Genomic DNA, 19,791 nt, shown 5'->3' with positions numbered 1-19,791 from the left:
ACAGATCTGCTATATTAAAAGGAATTACACACAAACATGTTCAGTAAAGATACATTCACGTCTTGCAATTGAGTTAGGTTCAAAGTCAGCACATACAGCAAATATGGCATGGGTTCAAACTATAGTTAAAAAGCCCTTTCACAGCCCATAAAGTATGGTCCCTGGCTTTATAGATACTGCGATCTTCTCTCAACCAATCCAACACAGCCTGTTTTTCCTCCAGCATTGGAGCAAGAAGCTTTTCTTTGGTTGAGCACCTGATGAAGCAGCTGGCTTATATTTAGGGGCCACGTTCTATGAAAATCTGCTTAGAAAATTTTTTTTTCTTACCCCACTAAGTAGGTATCATTAGATTTCATGAGTTTAATATGTGCACGGATGGGACTCTACCCTCTAGTAGAATCATGGAACACATGCTACATTCTCTTTCTCAACAATGTGTTAGCACACTTTATTTTCAGGTTCATATGGTGTTTCCTTTGACCATTAATTCTGTATTCTGAGTGCCTCGCATGGGCTAGGCACTGCTAAGTTCTCCCTTTTCTTACCTGTTATAAGCTGAGTTAGCACTTTAGTCTGGTCATTGAGAATGTTCACTGTAACATTTCTGGCAGACTTGAAGTACAGGGCATTACCCTGCAATAAGAAAATAAGAGAAAGACATGAAAATGATAGATTTCTGAACAAAAAGAACTGTCATTACAACTCTCCAAGGGGCTGAAATGGCTTTAGCCAAGTTCTAATCAATGTGTCTTTACTCAAAAACTCCAAATGTTTAAAGATCCCTATGTACATGATAATTAACTAGCATCTATCTAAAAGATTTCTTCCAAAGAAATGCACACACACACACACACACACACACACACACACACACACTCTCTCTCTCTCTCACACAATATAGATTCCCCCAGAACACAAACACATTATTATGGTTGAATCAGAGACAATTAAGACACAAAGCCCATTAGATCTTACTGAAAATATTAGTTAGTCTTGGTACACAGAATGATCAGAAATGAATGATAATCTCCTAATGTCATCCTTTCTTCAAAAGAGCCATGCAGAGTCCTTATAGAAGAGCAGGAAGGTTCTGTAAAATACCCAAGATCTGCCCCTCGGGCATACCCACCAACTATAAGAATCCTTTGTAGAGATGTTTGCAATGCATGTATACAAAACCCAGGAGATCTGATGTCCCCAAGTATGCCTCTGCCTCCATTTTCTTCCTTTTCTTGTCTCCAGATTCCTTTTCCTTTAGGCCATCTGTGCCTGTATCTACTCTGCCCTTTATCTACAGGGCTCCCCAACTTTTTCACACAGTGGTACACATTTCTGGGCATGACTCAGAATAGGGCTTGGCACACTTTTTATTGAAAGTCCTGAGACTGAATATTTTAGGCTTCATGGGATTTATGTCCCTGTTGTAACTACTCAACTCTGCTGTTTTGGTGTAAAACTTGCCTTAGGCCATACGTAAACAAAGAGGGTATGACTGTACTTCATTAAATATTATTCATGGAAAATGACATCTAAATTTCATAAAATTTCAATTTTATATTTAAAATTTAATATAATCTGAATATGCCATGACATATTCTTTTTGTGTTTTGTCTCCCCCTCCCATCACTTAAAAACATGAAAACATTCTTAGATCACTGGTGATACAGGAAGAGGCAGAGGGTTGAATGTAGCTCAAAGGCCACTGCATGCCAACCCTTGGTTTAGAAGTTGTCATTTTCTTAGAGTAAACTAAAGCCATAAATTAAAGGATGAATTTCTGATACAGAACATGGAAAAAGGAATCTGGTAGCCATTCCTGCCTTTTGGAACCTTTGTCACTACATGGTATATACCTGCCTGAAAATTCAATAATAGCTCAATGCGTTGAGCCCCAAATACATAAAAATCATTGTCCTACAAGTTGTGAGCAAGCAGAAGACAGGCAAAGCTCAGTCTTTACCTTCTAAGTCTTATATTCTAATGGAGACCAGGAGATGGTCACAAATATGCTAGCCAGAGAATAGCAAGAGTGATTTCGGAGCTACGAGATGCTTGGGGGACTTCCCTGAAGGGTGAGATTATTCTCAGCTTGGGGCTGTGGAGTGGGAAGCAAAGAATTCCTAAAGGAATGAACACTTGGGCTAAGCCTTGAAAAGAATAAATACAATTTTATCAAGTTGAAATGAAAAAAGAAGGTCATAGAGGTAAGAAAATTGTGGGCTGTCTAATGTCTTCTTCCTTCTAAAACTGGTGGGGATGCAGACTGGATTGGCCAGCCCAGTCCAGTCACCCGCACGTGGCAGAATGGCAGCCAACACCCATCCCCAGGTGGCTTTCAAAAGTGGAGGAAATGGGAGGGAATGTGATATCACTTCAATCAAGATTTATGCTCTCCTGGTATGAAAGGTGCAGATTTTGATATTTGTATTTGATAGCAACCATATCATCACAGCCTGTTTTGATGTGATGTGGCTGACAGAAGTTACTTACCTTAATAATCCTACAGTGTAGTATATTTTCCTTGCTCTCTGAAGAGCTAACAATCTGATCTGGGAATTCAGATAAATAGTGAAAACCACGAGACAGCACACGACAAATCCCACATTCAGGAAAGGCTTTGAACTCTCAGCGTGGCTGGAATCCTGAGGGGAGACTTGCCAGAGGAAAACTTGGCTTATTTTCACTTTTCCTCCTAACAAAAGGGCAGGCTGGTCACAGGAGCACTGTTTCTATCTAACACTAACTTAGGTAACAAGTTAGACTGACCTTGTAAAGTAAAGGTTCAGAGTGTGAGCTCTGGAGTCAAACAATTTAGGCTTTATAACAACTCCACTTCTATGGTAATTGTGTGGCCTTGGGTAAATCATTTCTCTTTTAGTTTCAGTTTAGTTTCTGCATCTGTGAAATGAAGTTAAAGGCTACATAATGATGTTGAAAAAAAGACCCCCCAAAATAAAGAAAAATATGTGTAAAGTACCTGCAATGACTCTAAAAACACTTTAAAACTATAAACAAACAAACAAAAGCTACATGAGGAGAGCTCCTTAGAGAAATGGCTGGCACAAGAAATCCTCAACACGAGGCTGCAGCATCTTTTAATGCCAGAAAGGAAGTGTTTAAAAAACAAAAAACCAAAACCTTACAATCATAGGGGTATGTCAAAGTGACACAGAAGACAATTGAAAGAGCTCTCAACAGCTAAAGCTGAAAGCATTTGAGGAACAAAACAAATAATGCAGTATTGTATTATAACTCAGAGCATAAAATAAATATCCATGAGTCTATACAAATATAAATGAACAGATAAATGAGGTTGAATAGTCAAATCTACCCAGACAGAGGAATTTCAAAAAATCTACATAGATTAAATCCTCACCCCTTAATGGTGATCTGTGCCTAGTATCTTCATTTCAAAGAGCACTGTATAGAAAGAGGAAATAAAAGAGTAATTTTACAGTTGAGATATCTGACCAACACTACCTCAGCCAGCTGACCAAAATCAACATCAAGACTGGTATATCATGTTGATAGCATGCACCCTTGATATGATAAAAAGACAATGGCACTTTGCCTCTGTGGCCTTCCTCCTCAACATCCATAATCCCCATCTAAACATGAGGAAATAGCAAATATCAATTGATGGCCATTTTACAAAATACCTTATCAGTACCCTTCAAAACTGTCAAGGTCATCAAAACCGAAGAAAATCTGAGACACTATCACAGTCAAGAGCGTAGGGAGATATGAGAGCTATACATAAGGTGGTTTCCGGGATACAATCCTTGGACAGAAAAAGGATATTACTTTAACAACAACAACAAAAAAAACGAAAGTAATTGAAATAAACGGTGGACTTTAGTTAATAATAATGTATCATTATTGGTTCATTAATTGTGACAAAATTTACCTACTAATGTTAGATGTTAATAGGAAAGCCTGAGTTTGGGATGTATAGAAACACCCTTGTACTCACTTCACAGTTTTATGGTACATATAAAACTATGATAAAATACAAAGTTTATATATATATATATAATTGAAAGCTGTATTAGGCTGCCAAATTCTAAGATCTTGAGTTTCAGGAAGAGACCTTGCAAAGGCCCCCATCTTTGAGTAGGCAGGGAGTTTGATACACTGTGGACACATGATTTCACTTTTGATCACATTAGAAAATTCTCCCTTATACTGAGACAAAATATATTTCCATGAGATTTTGCCTTTGGAAATACTAAAGGAATAGTCTATGGGTCCTCTCGCAGTAAGTTCTTCACCCAGGGCTCTCTCTGCACAACCACTCTTCTGGAAGGCTCGCAACACTGGGTAGTCAGAACATACTGACTTCTCCACAGTCATCACAATACATTGGTTGCAGTGATCTATGTTTACTAAAACAACACTAACTTTGAATATCACCTGGAAAAAACTGGCTTCTACAAAGTGAGATTTGTCATTAAAATCATTTTCAAAGGATAGTTTGTAAGTTTTTCTTCAGCAAGCATCAAATATCTCTATTATTAACATTATTATTTTCAATAGGATGCTTTGTCTCTGAATTGATCCTTTTAAAAGCATAACAAGTTACTGAAAAACAATACTATAATACAGTTATTTCTATTTTCTTGGAGTCTCTTTTTATAAATATGCTTGGGTAGATTTCTATTGTTTTGAAATTTTTTTTCCAGTCATGAATAATGAAGCTACACTGTGAAGCTCTTTCTCAAAATAAGCTGGGAAACAGTCCAGTTTTCCCACTGTAGCATTCCTATTCAGCTACTCTCTGCACTGTGCCCAAATTTGGGAGCATTTTGGTCTCTCTCAATACTTCACTAAGTTTAGCTGTTTTGTCTCAATGATTCCTTTCAGGGGTCATGTTCGTCTGTCACCACTGCAAGGGGACTGCCAGCTTTTCTAGTGCCCCACATATTCCTGGCACCCATTAGGCTTTCAATAAATATTTGCTGAATAACTGAATGCTCAGATCAAATTAAGAGTCAACAGAGAGTGAGAGTTGTCAACAAAAGAAATAATTAAATAAAGGTTGACAGTAACTGTCAGTTTTCAAAAGGCAAGCCATTAAGCATGAGTGATGTGATAATCTAAACATAGAAAAAATAGTGTGGTGGGAGGAGGCCATATAGATATATAGCCAGCAAATATTTGTTCACTTCCTAATGCAGTGCAAGGAATGGTAGAAGATGCAAATTAGACTTGAGATGTTGAGTCTCTAGGTGACAGAAAGAAGCAGCAGTACACATTATTACTCAAATTCTTGTGGACACAAAGGTCAAAACATGCCTGGAATCTGTGCTGGGCATGTAGCACTCATCTGGCATGTGGTACTGAATGTGCCCTCTTTCAACAGCCCCTTATTAATCCACTGTATTAACATTTTCAACTATCTTCTAAGCATAAAGCACTGTCCTAAGGGCTGAGCAGGTAGCCCCTGGTCTGCCAGAGTTTACAAACTACCAGGGGACATAGACACTTAACTGAGTTCTGTAAGTGATCATATAATTGCAGTCTCAATGTGTGCAGCGAACACAAAGTAGAAGGTGAAATGAGATCACACGCAGTGAGACCTCCTCTAACTCGGGTGGTCAGGAAAGGCCTTGTTAGGGGAGAGACATTTTAGCAAAAACATAGACAAGTGTATTTGGTCCTCTGCAAAAAAGAGCTTGGTATATACTTAAGGGACAGAGAGAAAGACTATGTGCTTAGAGTTTGATGCTCAAGGGAGATAGAAAAATTTAACATTGCCCATGCTGTTCTTTGATGAACAGAAATGTTTAATTTTGATGCAAGAAAATATTTGTTTCTACTAATGGATTGTGTCTTTGGATTTCACAAAGAAATCCTTTCCTTTCCTAGTTCATTCTATATATTTTCTTCTATCAACATTTGAGTTTTACTTTTCATATTAAGTCTTTATTCTCTCTGGAGTCTAGTTCAGTATGTAGTTATGTAGGAATTCAAATGCAAGGCAGTTTCCTCAACACTATCTACCAAACAATCATTATTTTTTTCCCACTATTATGTGGTGTCATTTTGGCACATATTAATTCCCAAATATACTTGAGTCTGACTCAGACTTGAAGGCTGCCTTATTGTCTATTTATCTATTATTGTACCAATGTCATATTATCTTTGTTTCTGTGGCTTTGTGGTATGTCCAGATATCTGGTAAGTCTATCTACCCATTTTGCTTTTATACTCCATTTTAAGGGTTTTGAACTTACTTCAGAAATGAGAATTCACTGAAGAGTTTTAAGCAGGAGAAAGTGTGAACCAAACATGATCACTCTGGTTACCTTGTGGCGTCTGCTAGAAAGAGGAGTACGTGATATGAGAGGCCAGGTGGGAGATTATTGTAGTCATTCAGCTAAGAAACGATAGCAACCTGAACTGGAGTGGACGTAGGGGAAGACAAGTTACATTTTTAGAACTGGCAGGGGTCGGTAAGTGATGGGCTTGGGAATGAGAAAGGAGGCAGAGTGAGGGATAATCCTTGTGTTGCTTGGCAATTGGAGAGGCAACAGCCATTTACTGAGCTACAGGGCATGAGGTGAGGGAGTGAATATTTGAAGGGAGAGTTTGGTAGGTGAGAGGTTTGGGGCTTGAAGGTTCAGCTTTGGAAATGTTAAGTGTGAAATGCATAGGAGTCTGATGTATTAGGGTGCACAGTTGGCATTGCCTTCAATCCTACCTCATGTCTTAAGTTCCTCTGTGCCTTCCACTGTATACTAAAAGCTCCTTTATAAAAATGTTCATAATTACACTAGCTCAGCTGTCAACTCTCACAAAATTCTGTGCATTTCCATGTTGACTCTTTCTGGCAGCTTAAAATTTGCTTTCTGCTCTCTCTAGACATCATCAGTGGGGATCCTACAAGAGGGCAGACATATTAAAACACAATTGTTAACTTAAAGGTAATATCTCAAGGCAAATAGTTTGAAGGTTACAAAGAATTCAAAGAAACTTCTCAGGAAGTGAAAAATCAGTGGTTCTCCTACTGTGTGTGTGTGCGTGTGCACATGTGTGCATGCATACACCTGTGTGCGTCTGTGTGTGTCCAAAGGATAGTGGAGAGACAGGCTTGAATTACATACTTAGATCTAGGAATAAGGAAATCAGAAGGAGACATAAAATTAAGTTTTAATTCTAATTTGCTAGTCAAGCTTCCTGAAATGTAGCAAACTGCATAGGAGAAAAAAAATACCGATATATTTTCTTTAGGGGTAAGGTCAGATAAGAGGTTTAACTGGGATGCCTTGGCTAAGAATGACTTCCTCAATATCCAACCCAAGACCCCAAAGCAATGGAGTGTAACCTGGACTCAGCTCTGTGGGAGTGCAGCTGTCACAGAGATTGCTTTTGGGTGTGTAAAGAGGCAGATGTTTTATCCTTACATGGTTGTGGACAGGAATGCTAGAGCTCAATTGGTTGCCCTTTTATGCACCCATCACAGTACCAGGAACTATAACAGAGCAGTACAAAAGGTAGTGTGGATCTTTGTTCTGCATTTAGAAAGACAAAATTAACACTCATGTTAACAACCCCAAACCCGTATGAGATCAGACATAGGCTGGGAAGGTGGCACTTGACAATGAACAATGCACTCTTCTATGTTTCTCAGGTGACAATTTCATCTTCACTACATACAAAACAACATTTCTTCTAACTGCCTGAGCCTTCTTGCTAGCATTTTCCAGTGTTCTATAAAAAACTTTCCCATAATATATAAATAGCCATTCTTAAAAAATAAATTTAAAAAAAATTGAGCCCCCAGGTCCATTCCAAGATGGCTGAATAGGAACAGCTCTGGTCTGCATCTCCCAGCATGACTGATGCAGAAGAGGGTGATTTCTGCATTTCCAACTGAGGTACCTGGTTCATCTCATTGGGACTGGTTGGACAGTGGGTGCGGCCTATGGAGGGTGAGCTGAAGCAGGGCAGGGCATCGTCTCACCAGGGAAGCACAGGAGGTTGGGGGATTTCTCTTTCCTATCCAAGGGAAGCCATTTCAGATGGTACCTGGAAAAACGGGACACTCCCATCCAAATACTACGCTTTTCCAATGGTCTTAGCAAATGGCACACCAGGAGATTATAGCCCATGCCTAGTTCAGCAGGTCCCACACCCACGGAGCCTTGCTCACTGCTAGCACAGCAGTCTGAGATCGACCTGCGAGGCAGCAGCCTGGCAGGGGGAGGGGCATCCACCATTGCTGAGGCTTGAGTAGGTAAACAAAGCGGCCAGGGAAGCTTGAACCCGGCAGAGCTCAATGCAGCTCAGCCAGGCCTGCTGCCTCTGTAGACTCCAACTCAGGGGGCAGGGCATAGCTGAACAAAAGGCAGCAGAAACTTTTGCAGACTTAAACGTCCCTGTCTGACAGCTCTGAAGAGAGCAGCAGTTCTCCCAGCACAGCGTTTGGGCTTGGAGAATGGACAGACTGCCTCCTCTAGTGGGCCCCTGAACCCCATGTAGCCTAACTGGGAGACACCTCCCAGTAGGGGCCAACTGACACCTCATAGAGGCAGGTGCCCCTCTGGGACGAAGATTCCAGAAGAAGGATCAGGCAGCAATATTTGCTGTTCTGCAATATTTGCTGTTCTGCAGCCTCCGCTGGTGACACTCAGGCAAACAGGGTCTGGAGTGGACCTCCAGCAAACGCCAAAAGACCTGCAGCTGAGGGACCTGACTGTTAGAAGGAAAACTAACAAACAGAAAGGAATAGCATCAACATCAGCAAAAGGGACATCCACACCAAAACCCCATCTGAAGGTCACCAGCATCAAAGACCAAAGACAGACAAAACCACAAAGATGAGGAGAAACCAGAGCAGAAAAGCTGAAAATTCCAAAAATCAGAGCACCTCTTCTACTCCAAAGGATAGCAGCTCCTCGCCAGCAACGGAAAAAAGCAGGATGGAGAATGACTTTGACGAGCTGACAGAAGTAGGCTTCAGAAGATCGGTAATAACAAACATCTCCGAGCTATAGGAGGATGTTCGAACCCATCACAAGGAAGCTAAAAACCTTGAAAAAAGATTAGATGAATGGCTAACTAGAATAAATAGTGGAGAGAAGAGCATAAATGACCTGATGGAGCTGAAAACCATGGCACTAGAACTACGTGATGCATGCACAAGCTTCAATAGCTGATTCAATAAAGTAGAAGAAAGGGTTATCAGTGATTGAAGATCAAATTAATGAAATAAGCAAGAAGAGAAGTTTAGAGAAAAAAGAGTAAAGAGAAACGAACAAAGCCTCCAAGAAATATGGGACTATGTGAAAAGACCAAATCTACGTTTCATTGGTGTACCTGAAAGTGACCAGGAGAATGGAACCAAGTTGGAAAACACTCTTTGGAGTGTTCCCCAACCTAGCAAAGCAGGCCAAAATTCGAATTCAGGAAATACAGAGAACACCACAAAGATACTCCTCAAGAAGAACAACCCCAAGACACATAATTGTCAGACTCACCAAGGTTGAAATGAAGGAAAAAATGTTAAAGGCAGCCACAGAGAAAGGTCGGGTTACCCACAAAGGGAAGCCCAACAGACTAACAGAGGATCTCTTGGCAGAAACTCTACAAGCCAGTAGAGTGGGGGCCAATATTCAGCATTCTCAAAGAAAAGAATTTTCAACCCAGAATTTCATATTCAGCCAAAATAAGCTTCATAAGTGAAGGAGAAATAAAATCCTTTACAGACAAGCAAATACTGAGAGATTTTGTCACCACCGGGCCTGCCTTACAAGAGCTCCAGAAGGAAGCACTAAACATGGAAAGGAACAACCAGTACCAGCCACTGCAAAAACATGCCAAATTGTAAAGACCATCAATGCTAGGAAGAAACTGCATCAACTAAAGGGCAAAATATCCAGCTAAAATCATAATCACAGGATCAAATTCACACATAACAATATTAACCTTAAATGTAAATGGGCTAAATGCCCCAGTTAAAAGACACAGACTGGCAAATTTGATAAAGAGTCAAGACCCATCAGAGTGCTGTATTCAGGAGACCCATCTCACGTGCAGAGACACACATAGGCTCAAAATATAGGGATGGAGGAAGATCTACCAAGCAAATGGAAAACAAAAAATAGCAAGAGTTGCAATCCTAATCTCTGATAAAACAGACTTTAAACCAACAAAGAATAAAAGAGACAAAGAAGGCCATTACATAATGGTAAAGGGATCAAGTCAATAAGAAGAGCTAACTATCCTAAATATATATGCACCCAATACAGGAGTACCCAGATTCATAAAGCAAGTCCATAGAGACCTACAAAGAGAATTAGACTCCCACACAATAATAATGGGATACTTTAACACCCCACTGTCAATATTAGACAGATCAACGAGACAGAAGGTTAACAATGATATCCAGGACTTGAACTCAGCTCTGCACCAAGTGGACCTAATAGACACCTGCAGAACTCGCCACCCCAAATCAACAGAATATACATTCTTCTCAGCACCACATTGCACTTATTCCAAAATTGACCACATAGTTGGAAGTAAAGCACTCTTCAGCAAATGTAAAAAAGTAGAACACAACAAACTGTCTCTCAGATCACAGTGCAATCAAATTAGAACTCAGGATTAAGAAATTCACTCAAAACCACTCAACTACATGGAAACTGAACAACCTGCTCCTGAATGACTACCGGGTACATAACGAAATGAAGGCAGAAATAAGGATGTTCTTTGAAACCAATGAGAACAAAGACACAACATACCAGAATCTCTGGGGCACATTTAAAGCAGTGTGTAGAGGGAAATTTATAGCACTAAATGCCCACAAGAGAAAGCAGGAAAGATCTAAAATCGACACCCTAACACTACAATGAGAAGAACTAGAGAAGAGCAAACACATTCAAAAGTTAGCAGAAGGCAAGAAATAACTAAGGTCAGAGCAGAACTGAAGGAGACAGAGACACAAAAAACCCTTCAAAAGAATCAATGAATCCAGGAGCTGGTTTTTTGAAAAGATCAACAAAATTGATAGACCACTAGCAAGACTACTATAGAAGAAAAGAGAGAAGAATCAAATAGATGCAATAAAACATGATAACGGGAATATCACCACCAATCCCACAGAAATGCAAACTACCATCAGAGAATACTATAAATACCTCTACACAAATAAACCAGAAAATCTAGAAGAAATGGATAAATTCCTGGACACATACAACCTCCCAAGACTAAACCAGGAAGAAGTTGAATCTCTGAATAGACCAATAACAGGCTCTGAAATTGAGGTAATAATTAATAGCCTACCAACCAAAAGAAGTCCAGGACCAGATGGATTCACAGCTGAATTCTTCCAGAGGTACAAAGAGGAGCTGGTACCATTCCCTCCGAAACCATTCCAATCAATAGAAAAAGAGAGAATCCTCCCTAACTCATTTGATGAGGCCAGCATCATCCTGATACCAAAGCCGGGCAGAGACACAACCAAAAAAAGAGAATTTTAGACCAATATCCCTGATGAACATCGATGCAAAAATCCTCAACAAAATACTGGCAAACCGAATCCAGCAGCACATCGAAAAGCTTATCTATCATGATCAAGTGGGCTTCATCCCTGGGATGCAAGGCTGGTTCAACATATGCAAATCAATAAATGTAATCCAGCACATAAACAGAACTAACAACAAAAACCACATGATTATCTCAACAGATGCAGGAAAGGCCTTTGACAAAATTCAACAGCCTTTCATGCTAAATCTCTCAATAAACTAGCTACTGATGGGACGTATCTCAAAATAATAAGAGCTATTTATGACAAACCTACAGCCAATATCATACTGAATGGGCAAAAACTGGAAGCATCCTTTGAAAACTGGCACAAAACAGGGATGCCCTCTCTCACCACTCCTATTCAACATAGTGTTGCAAGTTCTGGCCAGGGCAATCAGGCAAGAGAAAGAAATAAAGGGTGTTCAATTAGGAAAAGAGGAAGTCAACTTGTCCCTGTTTGCAGATGACATGATTATATATTCAGAAAACCCCATTGCCTCAGCCCAAAATCTCCTTAAGCTGATAAGCAACTTTAGCAAAGTCTCAGGATGCAAAATTAATATACAAAAATCACAAGTATTCCTATACACCAATAATAGACAAACACAGAGCCAAATCATGAGTGAACTCCCATTCACAATTGCTACAAAGGGAATAAAATACCTAGAAATCCAATTTACAAGGGATGTGAAGGACCTTTTCAAGGAGAACTACAAACCACTGCTCAACGAAATAAAAGAGGACACAAACAAATGGAAGAACATTCCGTGCTCATGGATAGGAAGGATAAATATTCTGAAAATGGCCATACTGCCCAAGGTAGTTTATAGATTCAATGCCATTCCCATCGAGATACCAATGACTTTCTTCACAGAATTGGAAAAAACTACTTTAAAGTTCCTATGGAAACAAAATAGTCCTCATTGCCAAGACAATCCTAAGCAAAAAGAACAAAGCTGGAGGAATCACGTTACCTGACTTCAAACTATACTACAAGGCTACAATAACCAAAATAGCATGGTACTGGTACCAAAACAGATATATAGACCAATGGAACAGAACAGAGCCCTCAGAAATCACACCACACATCTACAGCCATCTGATCTTTGACAAACCTGACAAAAACAAGAAATGGGGAAAGGATTCCCTATTTAATAAATGGTGCTGGGAAAACTGGCTAGCCATACGTAGAAAGCTGAAACTGGATCCCTTCCTTACACTTTATAGAAAAATTAATTCAAGATGGATTAAAGACTTAAATGTTAGACCTAAAGCCATAAAAACCCTAGAAGAAAACCTAGGCAATATCATTCAGGACCCAGGCATGGGCAAGGACTTCATGATTAAAACACCAAAAGCAATGGCAACAAAAGCCAAAATAGACAAATGGGAAAAAATTAAACTAAAGAGCTTCTGCACAGCAAAAGAAAGTACCATCAGAGTGAACAGGTAACCTACAGAATGGGAGAAAATTGTTGCAATCTACCCATCTAACAAAGGGCTAATATCCAGAATGTACAAAGAACTTAAATTTACAAGAAAAAAATACCCCATCTAAAAGTGGGCAAAGGATATAAAGACACTTCTCAAAAGAAGACATTTATGCAGCCAACAGACACATGAAAAAATGCTCATCATCAATGGTCGTCAGAGAAATGCAAATAAAAAACACAATGAGATACCATCTCACACCAGTTAGAATGGCGATCATTATAAAGTTGGGAAACAACAGATGCTGGAGAGGATGTGGAGAAATAGGAACACTTTTACACTGTTGGTGGGACTGTAAACTAGTTCAACCATTGTGGAAGACAGTGTGGCGACTCCTCAAGGATCTAGAACTAGAAATACCATTTGACCCAGTGATCTCTTTACTGGGTATATACCGAAAGGATTATAAATCATGCTACTATAAAGACACACGCACACATATGTTTATTGTGGCGCTATTCACAATAGCAAAGACTTGGAACCAAGCCAAATGTCCATCAATGATAGACTGGATGAAGAAAATGTGGCACATATACACCATGGAATACTATGTAGCCATAAAAAAGAATGAGTTCACGTCCTTTGCAGGGACATGGATGCAGCTGGAAATCATCATTCTGAGCAAACTATCACAAGGACAGAAAACCAAACGCCGCATGTTCTCACTCATTGGTGGGAAATGAACAATGAGAACACTTGGACACAGGGAGGGGAACATCACACCCCAGGATCTATTGTGGGGTGGGGGGCAGGGGGAGGAATAGCATTAGGAGAAATACCTAATGTAAATGACAGGTTAATGGGTGCAGCACACCAACATAGCACAGGTATACCTATGTAACAAACCTGCATGTTGTGCACATGTACCCTAGAACTTAATGTATTAAAAAAATTTGAGCCCCCAAATTTTTATGAGTAAAATAGTTTAGGCAATTCAATATACTCTCCCCTACCTTCTAGTTGCACAGTCCATGTTAGTATTTTATTTGCTCTGAGAAGTCCTATGTCAACATAATTTGTTTACTTTTGTGTACCCAATCGCTCCAAAATTTATTTAATCATATTTTTTTCCTTAAAGTACATGTTAATGGGAGCCATTTTAGGGAATGCTACTTTAATGATTGCTTTATATATACAAGTTATGACTTAGCTATCTCTGGTTTGGCTCTTTAAAACCATGAAAGGGCTTTGTAGCTACCCTCACATCTGGTGGACTCTCAATAGAACTTGTTGGATGGCTTAATGTCTACAATCCTGATGAGTAAGTATAATTGCCATTTTATAAATGGGGAGACTGAGGCTGAGTGTGGAGCACAACTTACCCAGACTTGCATACTGGTAAATTGCAAAGATAGGACTGGCACTCTAGAGTTGAGCACTTTCCGCTTTGTTCTATTACAGTGGAATGTGTAGTCTAAGCTGTAAGTTTAAGACCTGTGATGAAGAAAAGACTTCAGCACTGGTTGGACAGTTAGGGAATTCTTCATAGATAGGGAGAGAGACTTGACCAGGGTTTCTGAGAAAGCCAGTAAGCAGAGAGACCCCTGCAGTTCAAGGAGGCAGCTGTCTCTTCCCCATGAGGTCAATCACATTCCAATATTAAAGCATTAAAACTTGACTGATACCAAGATTAAGATACGCTTTTCACATGGAAGGTTAATTTCATGGCACAGATAGCAATACAGACAAGACTGTTCCACCACACTCTTTGCTGCAGAAACTCCATGGGCTAAACTTCTCTGGCTTTTGGCCTCATTTGCAAACAGGGCTCTTCCATGCAAGGTGTCCTTGGCCTTGCAGTGGCCAAGAGCTCCCGCAGATCTGAGAGCACAAGTCTGGGCTTTGTGGCTGGCCCACACACATTCCTTGGCTCTCTTTGCATATTTTTCCTCCCTCCATCAGTGAGGGCCTGCTGCTTTGGATTTTGACCTTTCACAGAATGGCATGGCATTCTGGGGAGTCAAAACCCCTCCTTCAGGAAAAGTTTGGATAAAGTCAATGTGAGTCTTTCAGGGAGAAGTGCAAGCTGAGATCGGTATTACTAACACAGAGAGAAAAACAACTGCATAGAGACTGGCTTATGTCATGGGAGAGATACAATCTGATTTGCTGTAGAGGAAATATGCCCAGTCTAATGCTGACTGATTTGAAGGAGGTATGACCTCTTAAAAAATCAGAATAACACAGGGAAAAAAAACCCAAAGCCCAGACTACTAACCCTGGGATTACTCGAGCCTTTCTTTGTGGTGTGCTGTTGTGGTTAATTAGGGCTTTGGAGGTAAAGAGCCGTGAATTAACATCCTAGCTGTGCTATTTCTGAACCAGTAACCCTAGATTACACAGCCTTAGTTTCTTCAGCTGGAAAATGGGGATAATAATGTACAAAATGGAGATAATAACAGTACCTCCCTTACAGAACTAAATGGATTAAATAGCATGTATAAGGAATTTAGCATCATGTTTGTACCTCTAGACTTATATTTTTAAATGGGGGTTAATTTGGCATGGATGGTTGCTAAGCTCTGTCAGCCTCATCAAACTGACAGTGATGTTAGGATGTGGTCAGTTTCTGCTTTATATGTAGTGGTTAAGAGCATGACTTTAGGCAGACAGGCTGGAACTAGAACCTGACCATTCACCAGCTATGCAGGTGGTCAACTTAATTGCTGTGTCTCCATTTCCCCACCTATAAAGTATGAGGGAGAGAATAGCATTGCCTCATAGGTGTCTGTGAGAAGACGATATAGCAAAACAGGCAGCATAGTGCCGAGTAAAGGGTGAGGACTCAATATGTGCTAACAGTATTTAGTATTAAAGAACAGGATGGGGATGGGTGCAGTGGCTCACGTCTGTAATCCCAATGCTCTGGGAGGCCAAGGAGGGAGGATCACTGGAGGCTAGGAGTTTGAGACCAGCCTGGACAACATAGTGAGATCCTGTCTCTACAAAAAAGAAAAAGTTAGCTGGGCATGGTGACATGTGCTTATAGTCCTAGCTACTGGGGAGGCAGAGTTGAGAGGATCACTTGAGTCCAGGAGTTTGAGGTTACAGTGAGCTATGGTCAGGCCACTGTACTCTAGATTGGGTGACAGAGTGAGACCTCTATCTCTAAAAAAATTAATAAAAATAACAAGAAGAGAGCCCTGCATAGAATGTGTATCTAGCTGACTCTCTGGTACGATTAAGGATGCATGAGAAGGCACCTTGACCAAAAAGGTGTCTGACGGTTCCATAGTCAATGCTGTTCTTTACCTGTGAGCCTTCCAATCTGAGAGGAGGGATGAATTTCACCAGCTGCCATACAGAACTAGGCTTGGGGAGAATGGAGAAAGGCTAAGTAACTGCTGGTTAAAGTTGGAACATGAAACACTAAGTCCATGTGGGGTCCTAAATTAGGTTCACCTGGGTGGGGCAGTCATGAAGGGCAGGCCAAAATGACGGTATTCAAACAAAATATTTCATGACTGGAGGCAAAGTAGTTGCAACTTTGTGTCCACGTGATTCTCAGATTTACAGAAAAGTTAAGCAGTAATCTTCAGGTCATGCAGAACCTGACCTGGATCCCAGGCTCATTATTCAAATCCAAGGCTGAGACCTTCATACTGTAAGCCTCCTGAGTCCGTAAAGCTTTTAAGAAGTATAGTATGTGCTTCCAATTTTTTTATTGGAAAAAGAAATGAGCATGTATTGTTTTTATGATCATAAAAAGTCATGAATAAATAACATGTTCATAATCATAAATATCATTAATATAAAAATACAAAAATATTCATAAAAACATGATCATTATTGAAGAAGTCTTGAAAAATACAGGTAATATGTACATTTCTTAATTATTTTTGTGTGCCCTAAATTTCTTTCTTGGCTGGTCAAAATTTCTAATTTTGTAGACAGGTCAGAAGAGAGGCAAGAGGAGTGATTTTTTTTTTTTTAATTATTATACTTTAAGTTTTAGGGTACATGTGCACAAGGTGCAGGTTAGTTACATATGTATACATGTGCCATGCTGGTGTGCTGCACCCATTAACTCGCCATTTAGCATTAGGTATATCTCCTAATGCTATCCCTCCCCCCTCCCCCCACCCCACAACAGTCCCCAGAGTGTGATGTTCCCCTTCCTGTGTCCATGTGTTCTCATTGTTCAATTCCCATCTATGAGTGAGAACATGCGGTGTTTGGTTTTTTGTCCTTGTGATAGTTTACTGAGAATGATGATTTCCAATTTCATCCATGTCCCTACAAAGGACATGAACTCATCATTTTTTATGGCTGCATAGTATTCCATGGTGTATATGTGCCACATTTTCTTCATCCAGTCAATCATTGTTGGACATTTGGCTTGGTTCCAAGTCTTTGCTATTGTGAATAGTACCGCAATAAACATATGTGTGCATGTGTCTTTATAGCAGCATGATTTATAGTCCTTTGGGTATATACCCAGTAATGGGATGGCTGGGTCAAATGGTATTTCTAGTTCTAGATCCCTGAGGAATTGCCACACTGACTTCCACAAAGGTTGAACTAGTTTACAGTCCCACCAACAGTGTAAAAGTGTTCCTGTTTCTCCACATCCTCTCCAGCACCTGTTGTTTCCTGAGTTTTTAAAAAGGAGTGATTTTGTAGTCGTCACTAATCCTTTGAGGAAGGTCAATTCTCACAGGAAAAGCACATATATTCTCCACTCTCCTCACTTAACTAGCTAATGTCTGCATTATATTAGGTTGGTTGGAAAGGGGTGATGTCAAAAGAGGAAATTTTTTGAAGCAACCTTTGATTGCTTCAATTGGTATGTGTCTATCTGACCCCACAAACAGAATATCTCCTTTCACACTCTTTGAAAAGTAATGGCTATATGATCAGATACTTTGGCTTATGGGTGCTTCATTCAATTGTCTACTTAAGAAATATGGCCAGAATTGATAAAAGACTTCAGGTTGGAGAGATCAGTTCGTGTTTTGATTGACTCTTTTGCTCCAAGCCCACAGCAATGTTTGGCTAACAACAACAACAACAAATGGAAAACCGTAAGTCAAAATGAGGCTAAAAATTGGGTAATTCTTCACACCCACTAGAATAATTATAATAGAAAAAAACAGAAAATAACATATATTGGCAAGAATGTAGAGAAATTGGAACCCTCATACACTGCTGGTAGGAATGTAAAAGGGTGCCACTGCTATGAAAAACAGCTTGTCAGTTCCTCAATAAGTTAAGCATGGAATTCCCATATTACTCAGCAACTCTACGCCTAAGTATATACCAAAAAGAATTGGAAACAGATATTCAAACAAAAACTTGTACACAAATGCTCATAGTAGCACTATTCATAATAATCAAAGGGTGGAAACAACACAAATGCCCAATAATAGATGAATGAATAAGCAAAATGTGATATATCCATACTGTGGAATATTGTTCCCCTGCAAAAATGAGGTATGATACATGTTACAGCATGGATGAACCCTCTAAACATTATGCTAAGTAAAGGAAACCATACACAAAAGCCACATACTATATGATCCTATTTATCTGAAATATCCAGAGTAGGCAATTCCACAAGAAAGTAGATTAGCAGTTGCCAGGAGCTGGAGAAAGAAATAAAAGTGATTGCTGAATGGATATGGCGTTTCTGTTTGGGGTAATTAAAAACATCATGGAACTAGATGATGATGATGGTTGTGCAACATTATAAATGTACTTGATGCCACTGAATTATACACTTTAGTTAACATGGTAAATTTTGTGTCATGTGTATTTTACCACAGTAAAACAGTTTTGGGGGATTATCATCTTTGTGGACCAGAAGCAGAAATACTAACTAGAATGTAGGCTGTAGCCACAGGCTTGCTGGCATAAGGATCTAGAAGCAGGCCACGGAGATGTAACTGTGTGCTTAGCTCAAGTGAATTAGAGGGGACCTTAAGAGTTCTCAAAGAGATGAGACAGCAGTGAAGCTCACCGCTGCAAGGTTTAAATATTCAGGGGGAGAGAGAGGAAAGGGTGCTATAGAGGTTACTGGACAGTTAAAGCAGACTGATCCCTATATCATATCTAAGAGAGACAATATAAATACTTAATAAATATACATGTTAAAAATTAAAGTGGCCGTAAAATAAATGAAATGCAATCTGTGGTCCTGAAGCCAGTAGAACACAAAGAGAAGGAATAAAAAGGAAACTGCCAGAAAGAAAGACCAAAAAAAAATGTTTAAAAAGGAGAAAAGAAGGGCTGGGCACAGTGGCTCACACCCTGTCATCCCAGCACTTTGGGAGGCTGAGGCAGGCGGATCACTTGAGGTCAGGAGTTAAAGACCAGCCTGGCCAACATCGTGAAAACCCATCTCTACTAATAATACAACAATTAGCTGGGTGTGGTGGCACACACCTGTAATCCCAGCTACTCAGGAGGCTGTGGCAGGAGAATCACTTGAACCCTGGAGGCAGAGTGGTAGTGAGCTGAGATTGCGCCACTGCACTCCAGGCTGGGCGACAGAGCAAGGCTCTGTCTCAACAAAAACAAAACGAAACAAAAAACAAAAAAGGAGAAAAGAAAGAGAATGGTAGAGAAGAAATACAAACCAAGATAGTAGGAATAGAAAATATCCATAACATATACAAAATTGCAAGTAAATACTACTTATAAAAGAGATATTTAAAGCAAAACAATATAGAAAGGCTGGAAATAAAGATATGGCAAAAGACACCCTAGGCAAAGTCTTACTAAGAGAAAGCTGGGGAACACCACCCACTGGGGCCTATCAGAGGGTGG

At 39.9% G+C, this 19,791-nt stretch overlaps 1 protein-coding gene across 18 annotated transcripts in view; it reads right to left on the bottom strand.

The window, feature by feature from the left end:
- Positions 1-19,791, bottom strand: part of SGCD (sarcoglycan delta) — a 1,054,463-nt gene that overhangs the window by 173,288 nt on the left and 861,384 nt on the right. For all 18 annotated transcript variants that reach the window (XM_063724354.1, XM_063724343.1, XM_063724356.1 and 15 more), the window contains one exon: positions 549-636. In XM_063724354.1, the coding sequence (XP_063580424.1) occupies positions 549-636 (88 nt within the window). The remainder of the gene's footprint in view (positions 1-548; positions 637-19,791) is intronic.

Source organism: Pongo abelii, chromosome 4 (assembly GCF_028885655.2).
Source record: "Pongo abelii isolate AG06213 chromosome 4, NHGRI_mPonAbe1-v2.0_pri, whole genome shotgun sequence".
NCBI classification, from domain to species: domain Eukaryota; kingdom Metazoa; phylum Chordata; class Mammalia; order Primates; family Hominidae; genus Pongo; species Pongo abelii.
The sequence above is the reverse complement of the archived record's forward strand: the minus strand, read 5'-3'. Positions and strand labels throughout refer to the sequence as shown.